General features: G+C 42.8%; 1 protein-coding gene across 1 annotated transcript in view; it reads right to left on the bottom strand.

Moving 5' to 3' along the window:
- The window catches only part of OTOA (otoancorin), a 291,404-nt gene that overhangs the window by 69,623 nt on the left and 200,076 nt on the right, over positions 1–21,705 (bottom strand). Inside the window, 1 exon segment of the mRNA XM_069212309.1 lies at positions 13,231–13,360. Within this exon segment, the coding sequence (XP_069068410.1) occupies positions 13,231–13,360 (130 nt within the window).

Here is a 21,705-nt window from a genome sequence, read left to right as displayed (position 1 = left end):
GTTGTGGGAATTAACATTGGGAAACACATTTTAGAACCCCTCCTTTTTCTCCTCCACTGCTATACGATCACTCCAAAACTTTCCAGCACGTAGCTAAAACGAGAATCAAATCTTTTTTGAAAACTTTGTGAAGATTCATCCACGGGCGCCAAAGATATATGCAAGTCAGAAAATGCTTTTGTATAGAAACTAGGTACTAACTATAACTACCTAGTGGTGACAACCACTAGGCTAGGTGATATATAATTAAACATATATATCTATATATATATATCTATATATATATATAGATATATATATATAGATATATATATATAAAACTTAGCGGCGGTCGGCACTAGATAGTTATATAGTTATAGTTAGGACCTAGTTTCTATAGAAAAAGTGTTTTTTGTTTTGCTAAGAACTTTGGCGCTGTTTGATGAATCTTCACAAAATGTTCCCAAAAACTTTCACACTCATGTCAGAGGCTGTCTGGAAAGTATTGGGGTGATCTGTCAAGTGGGAGCAGAGAAAAAGGGGGGGCCCAAAACGCATTTTCCCCATTCATTTTTCCATAGGGATTTTGAACAGCAATAGCACCAAATCCCACAGACTGAATTACACCACATTTGGCAGAAAGGTAGCTCTTGGTCTAGAAAGGGGCCTTTTTGTTACTTGATGTAAATCAGTTCAGTAGTTTTTTAGTTATTAAGTGGAAAACAATATTGTATATATAGGTACAAGGATCTGTTGCAGCTCCTGCGCAGAGCGTTGTGACTCTGCCTGACAGAAGGAGTACTGTGATTGGCTGGTCCCAAGCTGTGGTAAAAGTTGCGGCCGCCATCTTATACACTGGTGCACGGTCCTGGGGGATGGATATCTTGCCTGATAACAATAAAAGGGGTCAGGGTAGAGGTACTCTGACCCCTTGATGTACAATAATGAGTGACTGAGGGACCATTAATGATTGTAAAATGGTTTAAAACCTTTTATTTTTCCATGATTCTGGAGTTGCAACTCTGTTGTGGATCTCAGCATGGGCCCCTGTGTAATGTTGTGACGGAGTCACGAAACCTACCGCAAAAGTTTTTTAAAAACACATTCAGTAATACACTCATGCACCCACTCACAGACTCACTCAGACCCTCATGCTGCCACTCACAAACCCATTCAGACCCTTATGTAGGCATTCCCAGACCCACTCTTACACTCATACACTCTCTCACATACCCACTCCCACCCTAACGTACGCAGTCACTGACTCATTCACACCCTCATACATCTACTCAGAGATCCATTCAGACCCTTACATATGCTCTCACAGATCCACTCACACCCTCATGTAGCCACTCACAGACCCAATCAGACCCTCACACACCCACTCACAGACCCACTCAGACACTCACACACCCACTCACAGATCCACTGAAACCATCACACACCCACTCACAGACCCACTCACAGATCCACTGAAACCTTCACACACCCACTCACAGACCCACACAGACACTTACACACCCACTAAGACACAGATGCACCCACTCTCAAACCCAGACAGACACTCTCACAGCCACTCTCACCCCAAGATACACCCTCTCACATCTATTCTCACACCCAGAGAGACAGGCCACAGCCAACTCCTGTGCACACAGCCAAAGGGCCGAACACTGCGTGAGTTGGGTGGTTAGAGGGGTATGCGGCAGGGTCTGGCCACAGGCCAGGCCCTCAGGGTAATCACTGCTGAGCATGGCAAAAGGCTGTGCGCAGTGGTGGTTGAATAATGTACAGTAATGAAAATTACTATACATTAAAAAAAAACATAGAAATTCACTAAAAAAACAGAGTTTACAGGGATATTATAGTTAGGCTCACATTTTAAGTGTAGAAAACCATAGAAATTCACCTGTAATAGTTAAAGTTATCTCAAGTAACTATTGCTCATGCCCAAAGGTAACTATAACTCGTGCCCTTGTCAAACATTGCTTATTACCCCACAAATTACGGCACTCATGACATCTTTGATAACATCATAGATGATATCATTGAAGTATTTGCAGTAACATTTTTGATGAAAAAACTGCGCATGGCGGGGGCGCAAGTTATAATTACTTTAGGGCACAAGTTATAGTTACTTGAGATAACTATAACAAGTGAATTTCTATGGTTTTCTACATTTAAAATATGAGCATAACTATAACGTCCCTGTAAACTATGGTACAAAGAATTTCCTTTTTATCCTTATGTATGTGGTATGCACAAATTGTTATTCACATTTGCCACAAAAATGCACAAACAGTGTTTTTTTTTTTATTCTAAGATTATTTGTAATGTCTGTCTCCCTTGTTTTCGGAAGGTCTTTCCCTGTTCAATTCAGTACTGTGCTCTACTGTTGTCTAAAGTGCTGCACATGCAAGAGCTGTTACATCTGGCTTGTGGATTATGCCTAAATATTTTGTTTGAGGCAGGTTCTAATTTCACAATCCAATGGGTTATGATGCTTATATACCTGGCGCATGCATTGGATTGCTCTGTGTAAATGGCGCAGCTCCAGAGATCACCTTCCCTCAGTGCATCCTCTTGTTTGGCAGTTAAACTCAAGCAGAGCAAAATGCCAAGATGGCGGCAGGTTTACTTGGCATTGCTCAGCATTCTTATTTTGTCTTTCTGAAACAAACTCTCAAAGTTTGTTTCAAAGTGGGAGTTTGTTTCCGAAAAACAAAGAAATGAATGGCCCCTGGCATGCAGTGAGTTTGTATCTCTGCTCGTGGTAGCCAGTGCTTTGTTTTCTGCTGCATGAGAGTCCGGGCAGTGCTTAATTTGAGCCGGTGGTTGCAGGGTGGAGAGGGCGCCTGGAACATATTTAGACTCATCAGTGAAGTGTTGTGTTCAAAGAAGACACGGGGCAAAGAGACTTCTTTTGTCTTGAAGTTTACTTTCTCTGGAGCAACGGCTCCATGCAGCATCCCCTCACCAGTCTGACAGAGTAACTGACTCGGTCAGAGAATGCTCCGCAGAACCCCACAACACATTCCAACAATAACATTCTCTTCCTTAAAGGAATAGTACAATACAACACATGTCCTCTGTTTAACAAAAAAAAGTTACAAATGATGTGACCCTATAAACAGGCTAAAAAAACATGCTAAAAATATATCTTTCTACTAAATACTAAAGCTAAAGCTAAAAATATATCTTTCTGCTAAATACTACGCCCACAAACATTAGATAAAAGTTTGTATATTTTTTTTTTTTTCCTCAGCAAACATAATCCTTGAGATACTCAAGAGTCTTATGGCTCCTTTGTGTTCTCCTCACATCACCACATTCATGTCTTGCATTCCCATTCACCTCTTTTAGGGGTACATTACACTCTTCCTCTTGCATGAAAGACTCATCATCCCTCATCATATAGCTACTGCACCCCCCATACACTTCGCCATCATGATCCACTAGTTCAGGATCCACCATACTAGCACTTCCATACCATGCCACTCTACGCAAATTCCACTTTTCGCCATTCTCCAGGATTACATAAAAACGCTGCACATCCGTCACTTTAAATAGACCACAGAATTTACTCCACATCCCTGATGTGAGCTTAATTTTGACCCAGTCACCTTTCTGTATCTTGTTGCCTCTCCACTCACTGCTCCTACCCGAATAACTTCTCTCAGTCCTTTCTTCACGATTGCCATCACTTTCCCTACTTTTACCTGCATCATAGATAGGGTCATAGATAGGGTCATTCTCCAACAACGTCCTCATCCACGCCGGAAATAACATCGTACTTGCTTTCCTTCCTCTCATCAACTCAAAAGGAACCTTCCCTGTTACACTATTTCTAGTAGTACGATATGCCCAAACTAAATCTGTTACTGTGGACTCAATTCCTTTTCCATTTGTGACAGCCATCTGAATAGCCCCTTTAACCATTCTGTTGGCTCTCTCCACAATACCATTGGCCCGAGGATTATACAAACTTGTGCAAGAATGTTTGATACCCGCCTTCTCCAAAAATGTCCTCATTTCCGCCGAGACTAATTGCGTACCGTTGTCTGTGATCAATTTACAAGGATAACCTTCCTCCTTGAACACAGTTTCCAACACCTTTATAGTGGATGAAGTGGTAATCTCTCTCACAAACTTCACCACCAACCACTTGGAATGCACATCAACCAATACAATGGCAAACCTCAACGCAGAGCTCAAATGTGCTAATTGCCCAATGAAATCCAGGCACACACTATTCCAAACTTTGCCTGGATCTTCAATAACACCGCTGCAGGTCTGGTTACCTACCATTAACCTTTTTTCACTATTCAAACACATGGTGCACCTTTTCACCCACTCCTCCACATCACCATCCATTCCAGGCCACCAAACGTTTTCACGCAACCTTTTTTTTGTTAAAGTTTGTCCCAAATGCCCCTCATGAGACAGTCTAAACAAATTCCAATGCTAACACGCAGGGGGAATACATTTTTCTCCCCTCATCAATACTTCATCCCGTACCACTGACAACTCATCCAACAGCTTTACATAAGGACATACAGAAGGACTTACACAACGCTCCCTCCTTGCACCACACCTCACCATATCAATTACTTCCCTCAAGGTATCATCCTCCTTCACCTTTGAATTCCACTCCTTCTCTTAAATCGCACCCCGTAGACAGTCATTAACATCTTCAACACTTGCAACTACATCTTCCTTAATTCTCCTTTCTAGATTTTCCTCATCCCCCTTCTGCAATTGAACCGGCATATGCGACAAACTATCTGCCTGGGTATTACGCCAGCCTGGAATGTGTTCTAAGACATACATAAACTCAGTTAACCATGAGGCCAGCCTACCTAGCCTAGCCGACCCCTTTTCTGCACCTCCTGGTTCCAAAACCTTAACTAGAGGCTTGTGATCTGTACGTAGCACAACTGTCATGCCCCATATGTAGGTGCGAAAATGTTCTAATGCCCACACGGCCGCTAGCGCTTCCCTCTCAATAACGGAGTAATTCCGTTCACTAGTAGTGAGGGATCTTGACGCAAAAGCAACTGTTCTCTCTCCTCCAACATGATACTGGGACAGTACTGCTCTGACACCAACTGCGCTTGCATCCACTGTTACTGCAGTTTTAAGGTTTACATCAAATGGTACTAGCACACCCGCACCACACAAATCTTTCTTAATATTTTCAAAACTGCACTCCTGTGCCTCCCCCTAAACAAAAGTGATATTTTTTTTAGCAATTTTCTCAAGTCTTCAGTCTTGTCTGCAAAGTTCTGGATATACTTCGAGTAGTATTCTATAAGGTCCATGAATGACCTTAGCTGATCCTTGTTACACGGTGGAGGTGCATCAGTGATAGTCTATAACAAGTTGACCTTTGGCCTCAGATAACGTATGTCCAAGGTACTGAACTTCCTTCACTAAAAACTTGCACTTCTACTTCCTAAGGGTCAGCCCAGCTTCCTTAAGTCTGTCTAGCACCTGTTTCAGTGTAATGTTGTGACTATCAATAGTTGACCCAAAAACTAAAATATCATCTTGAAAGTACATGACATTGTTCACATCCTTAAACACGTTAGCCATCAGCCTCTGAAATACACTCGCAGCTGACGATAATCCAAAGGGCATTCTATTGAATTGGAAGATACCCTCTGAGGTCACGAAAGCTGTGAGTTTCTTTGACTCAGGATGAAGTTTGATTTGATGGTATGTGCTTTTTAGATACAATTTGCTGACGAAGCATCCTCCCTTGAGTAATGATATCATCTCATTTATGTTTGGCAGTGGAAAAGTATCAGTAACAATGTTGTTATTCACACTGCGCAAATCCACACAAAATCTTAATGAGCCATCCGGTTTCCTTGTGATAACTACCGGTGAAACCCATTCGGATCTCTCTACCGGCTCAATGATGCGCTTGGCAACCATATCATCAATTAATTTCTTCACATCCGCTCGTATTGCTATTGGCACCTTTCTCAGCGCATGCTGCACCGGTACCGCTCCTCTTTTCAACACTATTCTGTGTACGTAACCCTTCAGTTCTCCAATACTCTCTGAAAACACCTCCTTTGCATTTTCAATAATATCCTGAGTAGACCAGTTCTCCACGACCATGACCTGATAAGGAGTCCTCGGGTTAATGATGATATGTAAATCATATTGGTGCTGCCATCCCAAAATAGGAGGTCACGATTTTGCTATGTAAACTTTCCCCGCGACTAATCTATCCTGAAATGTGATGCGTGCCACCATGTAACCAATAATGTCTATCAGTTCTCCTTGGTAACCACCTGGGTTGATATCCTTGGGTAATAGCCTGACATTAGGCCACTCACGCCTTACCATCACTTTGGGCAGTATTGTATACAGGGATCCTGAATCAATCATGAGCTGTACAGTTTTCTTATTAATAACAATCTCAGCCTTGGGTCTTGAGATTCTTCCCGGGTCAGTGGTTCAATCTCTTATGCATAGAATCCTATCTTGCTCGCACTCTTCCACATCACCCACCGTAGCAAAGACCTGTACTGATGCCACTTTTGTACGAAGATCTGCAAACCTTCGCAAAGTGATCTTTAAGACCACATTTACTACATTCCTTTCCCCAGGCAATGCATCCTTTATAATCAGCATTGTGTGAATTGCTACCACATCGGAAACATGACTTCACATTAGGTTTAAATTTGCGTATTTGTTTACTCCGAACTGTAGTGGATGTGTCCTCTTTTCTCACAAATGAAATATCACTGTTATACTTATCTTTTTTTGCCATTTCTTTCATATAAAATTCTGATTGTTCCACAACCTTAGCAATTTCAATAGTATCCTTAAGTGAAGGATTCTTAGTGGCCCATAACAGTTCTTGTATTTTTTTGCTTCTACACTGTACTATCAGTTGATCCCTTATCAACTCGTCGGTCATTCCTCCAAATTGACACTTAGTGGAAAGCTGTCTCAACCTCGAAACCAAATCATCCATGGATTCATCCACCTTTTGTGGTTGTGTATAAAATTTGTATCTACATAATACCACATTTGTATCCTTTGAAAATATTTTCCTGAGTCGCAATTTCGCTTCCAAATACACATCATCTATTGGTGTGCCATCTTCATTAGTAATTGCTGGTAAATATTTAAAAACATGTTGGCCCTCTTTTCCTAACACACTCATCAAAATAGCTTTCTTTCTTGCAGATCTAAAATTCTGAGCATCCAGTGCTTCTAAATAATTTTCAAAGAGGTCTATCCATTCCTCCCACTCAATGTCTGGTGAGCCAATATCCTGTAAAAACAAAGGAGGTGTAATTATGGCTGCACTGTTCATTGTAATTGTTATAAATGACCAGTCAATTTCCTTTAGTAAATTGGATGGATGTAGTCCTGCAATTTGTTGTTTGTGCAATATTGAGAAGAAAATAAAAAACCCACTGTAGTCCTCTCTCTATGTCACTGACATAGAGTATTCTGTAGTCCTTTGTTTGTTTCCATGAAGCTTGACTCCGTGCCGAGGGACACTGTACTTTGGTAATCACTTCTGTCCGGTGCTACCTGTAGCAGCACCAACCTAGCGCAGCTAAAGCCAAGACAGGTAGGGTCGCGTTGTTATGCCTTGTAAACGCACCTATGGGTACAGTGCACGCGATGACTGCTGGATTAAAATAGTCTGTGCGCGCGCTGGCAACTGTTTAAGCGCGTGACGTGTGCGCGTTCCTTAAACCCTCAAAGCAGCGACCATCCGTGCGTTGCTTAAACCCACACAGCAGCGATAACACGATGGTGCAAAAATATAGTTCAATAGGTAAACAGTACACGTGTGTGGGAAGCTCACATGTACAAGTTGAAGGTAGCAGTGTGATCACCAATCGTCAATTTCAGCAGACCAATGCGTGGTTGTACTGCGCCAGCCGTCGCTTCCGCTGGTGAACAGTCGTCGCCAAAATGAAGTGTTGTGTTACACCGGGGCAAAGAGACTTCTTTTGTCTTGAAGTTTACTTTCTCTGGAGCAACGGCTCCACGCAGCATTCCCTTACCAGCCTGACAGAGTAACTGACTCGGTCAGAGAATGTTCCGCAGAACCCCACAACACATTCCAACAATAGCATTCTCTTCCTTAAAGGAATAGTACAATACAACAATCAGACTTCGGCACAGAGCAGGAGACAGAAGAAGAAATATGGAAAGATTGTGACAAATGGAGAAAGCAGGGCCCTGTAAGAGTGAGATCAACGGACAGGCATTGTCTTGTAGTGAATTAAAAGACTTGCCGTGGTTTTAGGCAACCCTTCCGTGCCAGCTGCGGACCCCTAAGCAAAACTTTGGGCCCCGGCATTTATTCTTTCACAAATTAAGCACTACTGTACTTATCACAGAAGCCACAGACCTGAAAAAAAAGAGAATGGGCTTCCTAATCTTCAACCGGGCAACCCTTATGATAGTCAATAGCTGCCCGCACTGTGGTTACCAGGGGTCATTTCTGATGGCACAGCCAGCTCAGCTTCGGTCATCGAAAACAAGGGGTTCTCTGAATGCTAACCCACTGGTTTGGGGGGGGGGGGGGTGTAGGGGAGACCAGCAGTATATGATCATTTTCCCATTCAATGAAATTCTAATTGCATTCGCTCCTCCCCAAGGTGCCTGGAGCCTTTCAATGGGACCTTGGAAAAGCAGGGTTGAGGGATCTGGCACACGAGCGCCGTCAGGGAAGCAGAGAGTTTAGATGACGCCTAGTGAACAAAGGTGCAGCTCTTTTCTATAGCAAGAGCTTCACCACTGCCCTCTTCTGCTCAGGACTCCCTGAGGTACATGCGTGGAACGTGCAGGCCTTTCATCCTCCAGGGCTGGTCTGTTCTCAGTGAAAAGGCACTTCTCTCCAGTCTTGTCTTCCTGGGCGAGAAAAATGTATGAAGAACAACGGCCGTTCCCACGTAAGCTTATGATTCCCCTCATTTTCCTGATCCATGGATGGCAACTCGCTGTACATTGCTTGGGCCCTGGATGGAGTTTTATGTAACATTTTGTAAAATAAATGTTAAGAAAACAAATATCTGTCCAATTAGGTATCAGGGCTGCTAGTTTTATCAAACGTCGAATGCAGCTTTCACATTTCAAGTTATTTACTGCCAAGAAATTATAAATTTAGATTGTATCTAAGAGATCGTATCGCATACTGACAACATATAGGTCTCCAGTGTGCCATTGTGTTTGACAAGATCCAACAAAATGAGACAAAAGAGGAATAGTGTTGTACTAGAACAGGAATCTCACACACACGTGTCATGTTACTCTGGTATAGGTTTGTTTTCGTCATGTTATACCTATTTATAAAGTGAATTCTGTAAGTAGCATACTTAAGCAGTGCTACCGTGGTCTGGTAGCTTCCCGCCCTGATTTCAAAGATTCTGACAGCACCTGGTGACGATGGGGTACAGGAGATGTAGTATCAGCGGTGTATTTGTGATTGTGTTGTTTACAGTGGGCGTGTTTCAATAATGGTAGGTGAAGAGTCTGGGGAGTGTAGTGGGTTTAATCAAAGGCAGGCGTGGTCGTTCTGTGGATTAAAGACATCTACTCCAGAGAGCTCCATTCGAACCTAATGGCACATGTTTACATTCCAGTGGTTCCAGTCAGGCTTTCATTTGTCTGATTTAGATCAGATTTGTATCATTGAGCTGTAAATATGTTATTCAGTGCCAAGAAACCCATTCATGAAAGTGTGCTTTAAATACGTCACGAATACATGTAAAATTCAGCGATTTACTTTACCGTTTGGGTCTTAATAATGATATTCCTTTTTGATGTTTATTCCTATGTTTTTCAAATTACAATATATTTTTCTCTGCTCAGTAAGAAACGTACCTTCCCTTTAACAGTTCTTTTCAGTGTTTTATTTGTCTTTTAATGGTATATATACTTGCCCCTGGTAAAACAGAGTACTAACTGTACAAGGCCTTTGTAAGTAGCCAGAGGCCTTTGGGCACAGGGCGAAGGCTCTGAGCACAATATGTGGGCATTGGGCACTGTCTGGTTGGGTTGACCAACCATAGCAAAGGCTGTATTTGATCAGTAAAAATGGTGACCCTATCTGATGAATCTGTCTTGAAATTTAAAAAAGAATGACCACTAATCAGATGTTTTCCTAGCTTTCTTGCAGGTTGGCCAAGAAATACAAAAGCTATGGCAGAAGTCCCAGAATATGTGTTTGCCATTCAAAATTCTATAGGAATTGTTTTCTCAGGGGCACAGCAAAAACGACTTGACCAAACCAGGCAAGAAAGACGGCTGTAGTGTCCCTAATCACTTTCTGGTTTCATGTACATTTGTAAAGTTATTTTCTAAATGTTATTAGAAAAAACAAAACAGCTATCTTGCTAGTTTGTTTCTCGAACCAGGCTGGTAGCCAAAATGTGAAAGAACCACAAATCTGATTGCCCAGTGCAGAGAAAATCTAGCTGGCATTGGCAAGGTTCATGAACTTCAAAAATAAGAGCCTCATTTATGAGGAAATAGCGCAGCATGGTGCCACAAGCAATTTTGCTGCGTCATTTCCAAAACACAGGAATGCACCAAATTTAACAGAATGCATCGCATTCCTGTCTTTTCCCCTGTGCCTGTGCTAAATCAGCTGCCGAGCACCAACACAGGCACCCTTGCACCAATGTGCAAGGGTGCCTGCATTGCAGGGGTGATTTTTGGTGCAGGAAAAGAGACACCTTCCTGCACAAAAACGGTTATTAATGGCGTTTTACGCCTCTATGTGCTGCAGAATGCAGCACGCACAGAAAGAGCAAAAAACGACGAGAAATACAAGTATTTCTTCTTGTTGCACCACTCTAACGCCACCCTGGGGAGGCATTAGTTTTTGGCGCTGCCTCATATTTACGTTTCCTTGTAAATCTGGGGCAGTGTCAAAAAGCAATGAGTGTTGCGTGGGTACACCCCAGCAACACCCATTTGCACTCCCCTCTGGCGCAGAAAACTGCATAGTGGCGGCTCATATTTACAAGGCCGCATTAAGCCATGGAAAGTGGCTTAGCGCCACCTTGTACATATAGAGCAGGGCACAACACCACCGGAGCGTGGCAAAAAGTGATGCTACGGTGGCGCAAGGGCCTTGTAAACAAGCCTCTAAGTTCTCAAATCTCTGCAATCTGATTGGGCAGTCAAGAGGCGCTACAATCCGATTGGCCCGGGACGACATTTATGGCCTATGGGAAAGTATTATTTTCTGGAACAAGCTATGCTGGTTCTCAAGCTTTATTTTGAAAAACGGTGCTGCCAGAAGCACGGTGAGCACACTCCACTACAGAGGGAAAGCATGGTATAAGTGTGGTGATAAATGCTCTTAGTCTTAAAAAAACTAAAAAGACAATTACACAAGTTTAAAAACATTCAATTCCCTGTTTGCAGACATCTGATTTATTTCTGATTACTTTTCTCTATACTCTTCTAACTTATGCTAGACGAAGTATGAGTTGTAAGTTGGGTAAAGCAAGCTCAAGAGTCATAAGATAATGTCTCGGGAATCCACAACTTAGAGCAATGGCCCAAATATTTGCCAAGAGGACAGGAAACGTCTGGCATACTGTATTATTAGTATTACAGCAAGTACTGCTGTTTAGGAAAAAAGTGGAACCAAAGATTATGCGAGCATTTCTTGCAAGGATGTTACACTCTGTTGGTAAGGGGTAACTGAATGGCTGTCAACAAGGCTTTTAAGGAAAGACAACAATTGGAAATTACTATTATAGTCAGAGGAAAAGCTTGCCTAACACTGGGAGGTGAAATCGCTCTGTGTCCATGGGGACAGAATGTGACCTCTTTCCACGCATAGGCAAGGCGTTAGGATACACTCCTTGAAAATAGATACAAAATGAAATGCATTCCTCTGCCAGAATTCCAGAGATCTCCCTCCATATCACCTGCAGTATACCTTGGTCGAGCAAACGAGTCACTATGCAAAAATGAAAACAGCCGGCTTCCATTATTGCACTAGCAACTCAAGACATCTAAATGTGTGCCACGTTTTCGCCAGAAGGCTTACGGCAATAATCTTTTTGTATCAGGTGTAGCTAAGAAGGATGGAACGCTGGCTTCTAGAGAAAGCAAATGCTTACACTAATCTTATCCACTGGCAATTGTTCTGAGCAATATTCATTTCCGTCCTCAGTGTGCCATTAAACACAAGGAGTAACCATATGCAGATCAGCCTATCCCTGCCAGGTCCCCTTGGAAACCGAACTAAAGACCTCCCATTTGCTGTCATGCCACACACTAACTGTAAAACATTGGAATGAAATCCGATTTGAGCCATTACTATTGGCCTAAACAGATCTATTCATCATCTCACCTTGTTTTAGATGTCCAATTGACTTTAAGTGCCAACATAGCTGTGAAAATGATTACCAGATGCAATTTGTGGCAAGGATATTTTTAGATGGTTTTCTTCAGTGTTCAAATGGAGTCTGATATGCAGAGCCACTGTGACAGGAGAGGACCAAATTATCCCCAGTATTCACTGTATTATATGGAAAGATAAGGCAAGTTATATGCATAATGTAGCACATTTTGTGATAGCATCACTTCATTATTTTGTCATTACCCCTGTCTGGGCAAAGATTTCACCTTATTAGCCCACGTTTAACAGTCACGTACACAAGCCTTATTAAAATCTTCGAATTATGCTGCACATGATGGATTATGTGGCAAATGTGACAACGAAATCATTATGTGGAAAATGTGTGGCAGCAGAATCCCATAATTGCAGTGGCCCTGCGATATGCAAGGTTTTCAAATATATTTGTAAAGGCAAAGCCAGTGCTTAATGAGAGCCGGTGGTTTGGGCACCGGCACTTTTTTTTAGGACCGGCACTTATTTTTCTGCCTCAAGCATTTACTGTGAGCAAAAGACACATATGGGAAAGACGGAGCAAAAGAACGTCATAAAGGGACATAACAGAACGCTGCAAGAGAGAACTGACAGGGTAGGGAGAGGCTGTAAAGAGATTAAAGGGGCCCGAGATGACGTAAAAAATTGGCTGCCTTAGTATTCCGTGTTCGCACATTTAATTGCAGCAGCCCCGAGTTTTAGAGGAGAGCTCCGGGCACCGGCACATTTTTATTTACAAATTAAGCACTGGGCGAAGATCAACAAAACTATTTAAATGCGGCAGAGGTTTCAAAATGATTGTTATTATGACTTTTGACATTGTGCCAGGATCCAGATATAAGTACAGTACTCACCAGCTCTCTGATCGGAGATGTTAGCTCGGGGGCTGTAGTCACTAACCGCATCGAATAATGCAGACACAATCTCATCTGTAAGCGAAGCTCCTGACATCTTCGAGGCAATCTGTAAAACTGGATTTGGGAACTATTTATTGACAGGGGTAAAAAAGGGTAAAAGAGGGGTGCATATGAACGTTAATCGGGGCTAAACATGGAAATAATAAGGAAATGTTCGCTGAACAAACACACATCACATTTGTTTATCAGATTTTTCTATAAGTCCCTTAACAACTGGAAGTGGACAAGATTGCTCTAGGTGAATTTTGGCTCCCACAAGGCCATTCAAAAACCAAGTGGATAATTGTGCATATCAATTTGGACTAAACGTGCAAATGTCAAATGTTTACGAGTACAAAATCAATTTTGCTATTCACAAAATGTGGTTTCACAGTTTTAAAACCAGTTACTTAAGATAGTATTGCCCTAGTGAGGGGTAATTTTACGTGATGTTAAATATTATCATAGTAGCTGTGAGTGGGTATTTCAGGACACACTAGAAAGATTTCGCCCAGCTGTAAACCAATAAGTTTGTGTGAGTTCACAAACTTTTTTTTTCAACCCATTGTCCCTCTTGAAATGGCTAGAGTTTTACTCCTGCCCAGGGCATGGCCAGATAGGCCATATATTGCTCTGGGCAATATCCCATTAGGCTGGCGTCCTAGAGGATGATTTTCACTTGCCCACGGTGGCTACCACCTTTCTCTCCAGTCACAGGGCATTGTCACATAGATCAACGCTCTGTGGCATGACCAATGACCAATGACACACCAATGGTGTGATTGTCAACACAGGCCCTGCTCTGCCAATTACAGAGGCTGCTTCAGTAGTGAAAGCTGTACTTTATAAGAAGTAGTAACATAGCAACCCACCCAATATCACGTGTGTCGTCATTGAAAGGTCAACTTAAAAGTCACGGGAAACATTACAAGGAGCTGGCTAGTGAAGACGCAGTGAGCCAGACTGGGACCCATGTAAGTTGCCAGCGAAGATGAAGGCATGTAAATAAAGTGCTTAGAAGTGCCTGGGACATATTTACAATGAATTGGTGCTGGCCAGAGCGGCATTTTGCTGTGCCACCCTATGCCAATTCGAAAGGGCAGGAATGCATTGTATTTATGAGGTTCCTATCCTTTTAGCCAGTGCTGCCGCACAATTTGCTGCCAAGTACAAACACAGGCACCCTTGCACCCTGGTACAAAGGTGTCTGCACTGTTGCCAGGATTGTTTTTGTGCAGGAAGGGACTGCTTCCTGCACAACAACAATCCATGGAGGATTATTCCTCTTTCTGTGTGTGCTGCAGAAAAAACAAGGAGAAATAAATATATTTCTCCTCATTACACCTCCCTTGGGGAGGCGCATAGTTTTGACGCATTCCCAGGTTTACAGATCCGTGTAAATCTGGGAATGCATCAAAACCAATGGGTGTTGCGTAGGAAAACCCACCACAATGCCCATGGAACGCACCCCAATGCAGTGGAAGACAACTCAGTGACTTCCGCCGTGTTGCCTCACACTTATCTATGCGGCCATGAAAAGCCTCACTGAGTGGATTTGCATGGCCTAGTAGAAATGGATTTGCAATCTGTGCCACTGGAGTGCCATAAAAACGATGCACCAGTAGCGCAAGTGGCTTGTAAATAAGCCCCTCTGTGTTTGTGTGCATGTGTGTAATCAGGATGTGACAGTTTAAATTTATCAAAGTAAAAGAGTGAAAAACTAACTTAGAAAGCTACAGACATGCATTTTAAATGTGCAATTATTTGTATTTCAGAGTTCGACTTAAGTGCCTTTTGAATTAAATCGCACGATAGAAGGATAATACTGATATTAAAATGTGATTTAGACTTTAAAATAATGGTGAATATAGAAACGATATTGAATTTCTTGTGGTTAGTGAAAGATTAATGAGTTTAAAAATATGTGCAAGGGAGACAAATGCACTTCTCTGCTGTACTAAATAAAATGCAGTATCAAAGCTTTTTCTACTTTGAAATTAATTATATTATTCATAACAACAAAATATTAATGTTGAATTTATAAGTTTGCATATTATATGTTTTACTAAAAAGTATTAATTAATTGCATTTTATATTTTCCCTTATGTTAGCATACGTTAGGATTGCAGAGTTTGCATTTTACAGTCATGTAAAAGTGTTGAATTATTTTTTCATAACGTGAAGTCTTCCTTCAGATTGCATTCCCATGAGAAGCACAGATCTTTTGTGGAAAGATGCACTCCTTTGCTTTTTAGAAAAACACATTGCAGGAACATGGACTGAGTTTGTATACATCTGTTTGAACCCTGTTTGGATTCACATGGAAGAGAGATGTTCCCATGACAGACCTAGGAAGAAATTAGGCTGTTTCAATTTGGAGTCGTATGGCTATTTCTCATTGGAGGATGCCTGTTCAACGTGACATGAACTGATACCTTTGGCCAATCAAAATGTTTTGTGAAGTTTAAAATATTGATTGACATTTGTACTGGGGTCAGTCTTGAGCAGTCCTGGTTAATCCTGAGCAGCTTGCAGAGAGTTACTGAAGATTGGAGATGCCTTGCTGATCTTTATGACTTGCTGATGAAGATTCCCTGAATGTTGTACCCTTGGAGACCTATTTTCCTCTCTGCCATTTGCCTGGAACCTTGAAATGCCCTTTTTAGACTTAGAGATCATTTTAATTTTCCCATTCAGAAGACTCGTGACTGAGCTTCTGATATGGTGACACTTTTTCTTAGTGACAAATGGTTTGGGCAATGTTAAAGGTTTGTTGATGGTTCTACCACACTACTTACTGGGTCAAAAGATCTGTCAACCTCTGTGAGTATTTGATTCCTGCAAGGATGAAAAATGCTATAATACACCCACCATGCAGTGAGTGACATGGTGTGTTTGTGCGTGCGGGATGGTGCCTGACCCATGGTAATTGCTAGAATTTCTTTATCATTTGGGACCATCCATGGCTTGACAATCAGTCAACCTTTTGGTAAAACAAAGGTTTAAGATTAAAGAGACCCTGGCACTCAGGCTTTTCATATTACAATGATGTAGTTTTGAATAAGCAGATTTTTGCTACTTGCGGTGGTGTAAAACAAAGGGGCATATTTATACTTGTTTTGTGACAAATTTGCTTAATTTTTTTATGCAAATTATGTGCAAAACTAACTCCATATTTATACTTGACGCTAGGCCTGTCTAGCGCCAATGTTATAGAGTTAAAGTCATTTTATGGACGTGGAAACCTACTTTGCGTCAATGAGATGCATGCAAAAATGACTCTATGGCCTTAGTGCCATATTTATCCCCCTGTGCTAAAATCACGCCTGGGGGGGAGGAGGGGTTAAATAATGGTGCAAAGCTTGCTTTGCACCATTATTTAACACCTGGGTCAGGGCAGGCGTTAGGGGACCTTTGGGCCTATTTCCATGGTGAAACACCATGGAATAAGTCCACAGGTGCCCTCCCCAGGCCCCAGGGACACCACCACACACACCAGAGGGACAGCGGAGGATGGGGGACCCCATCCCAGATAAGTATAGGTAAGTACAGGTACGTATTTTATTTTATTTTTTAAAGTGCCATTGGGCCCCCCCTACATGGCACTGGGTGCAGTGCCCATGCCCAGGGGACCCTGGTCCCTTGTGTTGGCCATTGGGGTGGTGGGCATGACTCCTGTCTTTTCTAAGACAGGAGTCATGTGGTATGGATGGTTTTGCATCAGAAAATGACGCTAGGTTGGTTAGAGTCTTTTTTTTTTTACTCTAACCTGCATAACATAATTTTTTGGTGCGAAACCCCCTTCTTCCATACCGCAAGCCCCACCCGGCTAATGTCATTTTTTTTTCACTAGCCTACCCTTTGCACCGGCTTGCACCATTCCATTATAAAAGTGCCCGGCTGGTGCTCAGAAATGGTGCAAGCCGGTGCTAAACTTTTTGGTGCAAAACTGCATTAGTGCAGTTTTGCACCAAAAAGTATAAATCAGGGCCAAAGTGTTGGGGCCACCATGAAGAATCTGATTTAGGGCACATGAGGCTCCCACTCTCACAGATATTTATAAGCCTTATTCTGAATGGGGGCCCACTGAAGGAAGGGGGGCGCCTCTGCCACCGAGGCTGCAGGGACCTATGTCATGCCCCTGCATTGTAAAAAACAAACATTCTGGCAATTCCAAAATGTTGGATGACACATTCCCACACTCTTCTATAAATTATAATAAATATTGTAGCAAATTGACTGGTAAAACAAATGTTTCCAGCACTCCTACTTTCAGAACGAATAATTTTTGACTGTATTAATAATTTCGAAGCCGTTGTCTCAACAATTGTTCTAAATAAAGTAGTTAAGGGCAGAGATCAAAAGCACATACAAATATGGTTGGGTCCTTGGAACAGAGCATAGTTGCTACATGGACAAGGGGGAAAAGTAAGTAGCAGCAAGGTGTGACGGAGATGGTGAAGGAGGCAGTGTACAATGAAAAATGTGTTGTAAAATACACATTTATCCCCCATTTAAAAAAAAAAAAAAACAGTTGGATGGACAATCCCTGTGGATCCTACCTGTAGTGGTTGGGCTCGCTCTCTACATAGTATGGGGATTGGTCTCTCAAAATATGCCAGGGTTGCTTTTGGTTCCCACTCTGGCCTAGGGCGGTGGTGAACCCCTTTCTGGGGTGACAATTATCAGTATATAATCCACAATTTTTGAGGTCTTGAGGAAGGATTTTTGCCATAAAGAAAATGTTTTCCTTGTAGAGAAAAATAAAACAGAGCAACTTCGCTAATGCAAATGCATTTTAATGCACTATTGTACACAATGTAATTATGCATGCTAAATTTACTTTGCATAAATCTAAATTAGAATTGACAAAGTTTTCAAGGTTGTACTCTCAGAGTAAATATGGAAATCTACAACATTTGCAGTTTTCCAGGCATAATCATGCATGCCTTTGTGAATCCCAGAAATCTATAATTTATACTTAACTGCGAGTAGAATCTGAAAGGTGTAGATTTTTTAATTTCTTAAAAAATCAAGCCCAGAATATTCATGGCCCTTTGAGGCATAAAATTAAAGGTGGCCTCTTGTGCTCACATTTACATTTGAAGTGAATGTTTTTGTTTTTTTCTGGTTACTTTTTTGTAACACAATGGAAAAAGCCCAGAACTCAGCCTTAGGTATTCTTGCTTTGGTCCCCTGTTCTCATATCACTGAAAGAATCACTGCCTCTCTAGCCTGGAGCCTATAATATGAAATGTAGAAGCCATAGCTGGAGTTTCTTATGCAGTTCTGAAATCCATTTTACATTAAGAAAGTATTATTTGGGTTGTAAACTAATCTTATACAAGCATTGGCTGAGCCAATAGGTCTTGCTTATGCTATTGGCTCTGCAGATGTTTTTTAGCAATGTTGTACATCAGTGTGGGTACTCTTCAGCATTGCTAAAAGTCAGAGGTGTCGCACGGAGTGGCATGAAGGAGAGTGGAGTTGAGTGGCGCAAAGAGGAGTGGTGTGGAGTAGCGCAGAGTGGAGTGAAGTAGAGTATAGCGGAGTGTCATAGAGTAGAGTGGAGTGGCATAGCGTAGAGTGGAGTGGTATGGACTGAAGAAGCTCAGAGTAGAGTGGCATTCAGTAGAGTGCATAGAGTGTAATATAGTGGAGTGGCATGGAGTAGAGTGGCGATCAGTAGAGCAGTGCAGAGTGGTCTGGCATGGCATGGAGTGGTGTAGACTATAGCAGCGTAGACTGGAGTGGGGTAGAATGGAATGGCATGGAGTGGAGTGGAATGGAGTGGAGCAGAGTGCTGTAGAGTGGAGTAGAGTGGCCTAGAGTAGAGTGGCACTGAGTGGAAAAGAGTAGCATGACGTAGAGTAGACAGAGAGAAGTAGCATACAATAGAGTGGCATAGAGTGGAGTGGCATGGAGTGGTGTATAGTGGTGTAGGGTGGAGTCATATGGAGTGGAGTGGTGTAGAGTGCTGTAGATTGCAGTAGAATGGCCTCGTAGAGTGGTGTGCAGTAGAGTGAGGTGGCGTAGAGTGGATTGGCATACAATGGAGTGGCATGAAGTGGCATAGAATGGCATAGACTGGAGTGGCATCGAGTGTCATGGAGTAGCGTAGAGTACAGTGGAGTGGCATAGAGTGGAATGGTGTATAGTAAAGTGGTATGGAGGGGAGTGGCATAGAGTGGCATATAGAAAGTTGAGTGAAGTGGCATAGAGTGAGAGCATAGAGTGCCATGGAGTGATGTGGAGTGGCATAGAGAAAGTTGAGAGCATAGAGTGGAGTATAGGGGGTGGCATAGAGTAGAATGGTGCATTGTGGCATAGAGTGGCATAGAGAACATTGAGTGCATAGAGTTGAATATAGTGGAGTGGCATAAAGCAGATTGGTGTACAGTAGAATGGTGCAGAGTGGCCTGGCATGGCGTGGAGTGGTGTAGATCATAGTGGCATAGACTGGAGTGTGGTAGAGTGGAGTGGCATGGAATGGAGTGGTGTAGAGAGCTGTAGAGTGGAGTAGAGTGGCCTACAGTAAAGTGGCTAGTAAAGTGGCATGGCATAGATTAGAAGGAGTGAAGTGGCATATAGTAAAGTGGCATAGAGTAGAGTGCCATGGAGTGGTGTAGGGTATAGTGATGTAGAGTGGAGTCATATGAAGTGGAATGTGGTAGAGTTCTGTAGATTGGAATAGAATGGCCTCATAGTGGTGCACAGTAGAATGTGGCGGGGTGTTTTGGAGTTGTGTAGAGTGGATTGGCATAGAGTGGAATGGCTTAGAGTGAAATGGCATAGAGTTGAGTGGAGTGACATAGAGTGGGATAGAGTGGAGTGGCATAAAGTGGTGTGTAGCAGAGAGGCATAGGGTGGCATAAAGTGGAGTGACATAAAGTAGTGCAGAATACAGTGGCGTAGGTTGGCATAGAGCAGAGTGATAAAGAGTGGAGTAGAGTGCCATAGAGTGCCATGGAATGGTGTAGAGTAGAGTGGAGTGCCATAGAGTGGAGTGGTGTAAAGCAGAGTCACGTAGAGTGGCACTGAGTAGAGTGGCATAGAGCAGCGTAGAATAGAGGGGTGTTGAATGGAGCAGACTGGTGTACAGTAGAGTGGTATTGAGTAGATATGGCAAAGAGTGGTGTATAGTGGAATGGCCTGGAGTGGCATAAGAATGGCATAGAGTAGAGTGGCTTAAAGTGTTGTGGAGTGACGTAGAGTAAAGTCGAGTCGCATAGAATGGAGTGGTATATAGTGGCATAAAGTGGAATGGCATAGAGAAAGTTGAGTGGAATGGCATAGAGCAGAGTAGCACAGAGTGCCATGGAGTGGCATAGGGTAGATTTGAGTGGCATTGAGTCGAGTGCATGTACTGGAATATACTGGAGTGGCATAGAGTAGAGTGGCGTACAGTAGAGTGGTGCAGAATGGCGTGACATGGCATGGATTGGTGTATACTATAGTGGCGTAGAGTTAAATGGGGTAGAGGGGAGTGCCAAAGAGTGGAGTGGTATAGAGTGCTGTAGAGTGAGGTGGGGTGACCTAAAGTAGAGAGGTGTAGAGTGGCATAGAGTAGAGTGTAGTGGCATAGAGTGAAGTGGAGTGGTATTGAGTGTTTTGGTATAGAGTAGTGTGGTGTGTAGTGCAGGGGCATAGAGCAGAGTGGCATAGATTTGAGTGCCATGGATTGGTGTAGAGTATAGTGGCGCAAAGTGGAGTCATAAGGGGTGGAGTGGTGTAGAGAGCTGTAGATTGGAGTAGAAGGGCCTCAGTAGAATGGGGTGGTGTGGAGTGGATTAGAGTAGACTGCACAAAGTGGAATGGCTTGGAGTGGAATGGCTTAGAGTGGTGTGGCATAGATTTGAGTGGTATAAAGCAGAGTCAAGTAGAGTGGCTTTGAGAAGAGTGGAGTAGAGAGGAATAGAATAGAGTGGTATACAGTGGTGTACAGTAGAGTGGCATTGACTAGATGTGACGAAGAGTAGTGCACAATGGAGTAACAAAGAGTGTCATGGAGTGGAATGGCATAGAGTGTCATGGAGTGTGGTAGAGTAGAGTGGAGTAGCACATAGTGGAGTGATGTAGCGTAGTGGTGTAGAGTGAAGTGGCATAGAGTGGCGTAGAGTGGAGTGGTGTAGAGTAGAGTGGCATATAATGGTGTGCAGTAGAGTGAAGTGGAGTACAGTGGCATAGAGAGGAGTGGAGTGGCAGTGAGTAGAGTGGCATTGAGTGGAGTGAGTGATGTAGAGTCAGATGGACGGCAGTGGAGTGGCACAGAGTCAAGTCACAAGGAGCAGAGTGGTGTAGAGTGCTGTTGAGCGGAGTAGAGTGGCATGGAGTAGAGTGGCATAGAGTACAGTGAAATAGTGTAGAGTGGAATGGCGCAGAGTGAAGTGGTGAAGAGTGGATTGGCATAGAGTATAGTGGCATGGAGTGGTG

This window comes from Pleurodeles waltl, chromosome 10 (genome assembly GCF_031143425.1).
Source record: "Pleurodeles waltl isolate 20211129_DDA chromosome 10, aPleWal1.hap1.20221129, whole genome shotgun sequence".
Classification (NCBI taxonomy): domain Eukaryota; kingdom Metazoa; phylum Chordata; class Amphibia; order Caudata; family Salamandridae; genus Pleurodeles; species Pleurodeles waltl.
The sequence above is the reverse complement of the archived record's forward strand: the minus strand, read 5'-3'. Positions and strand labels throughout refer to the sequence as shown.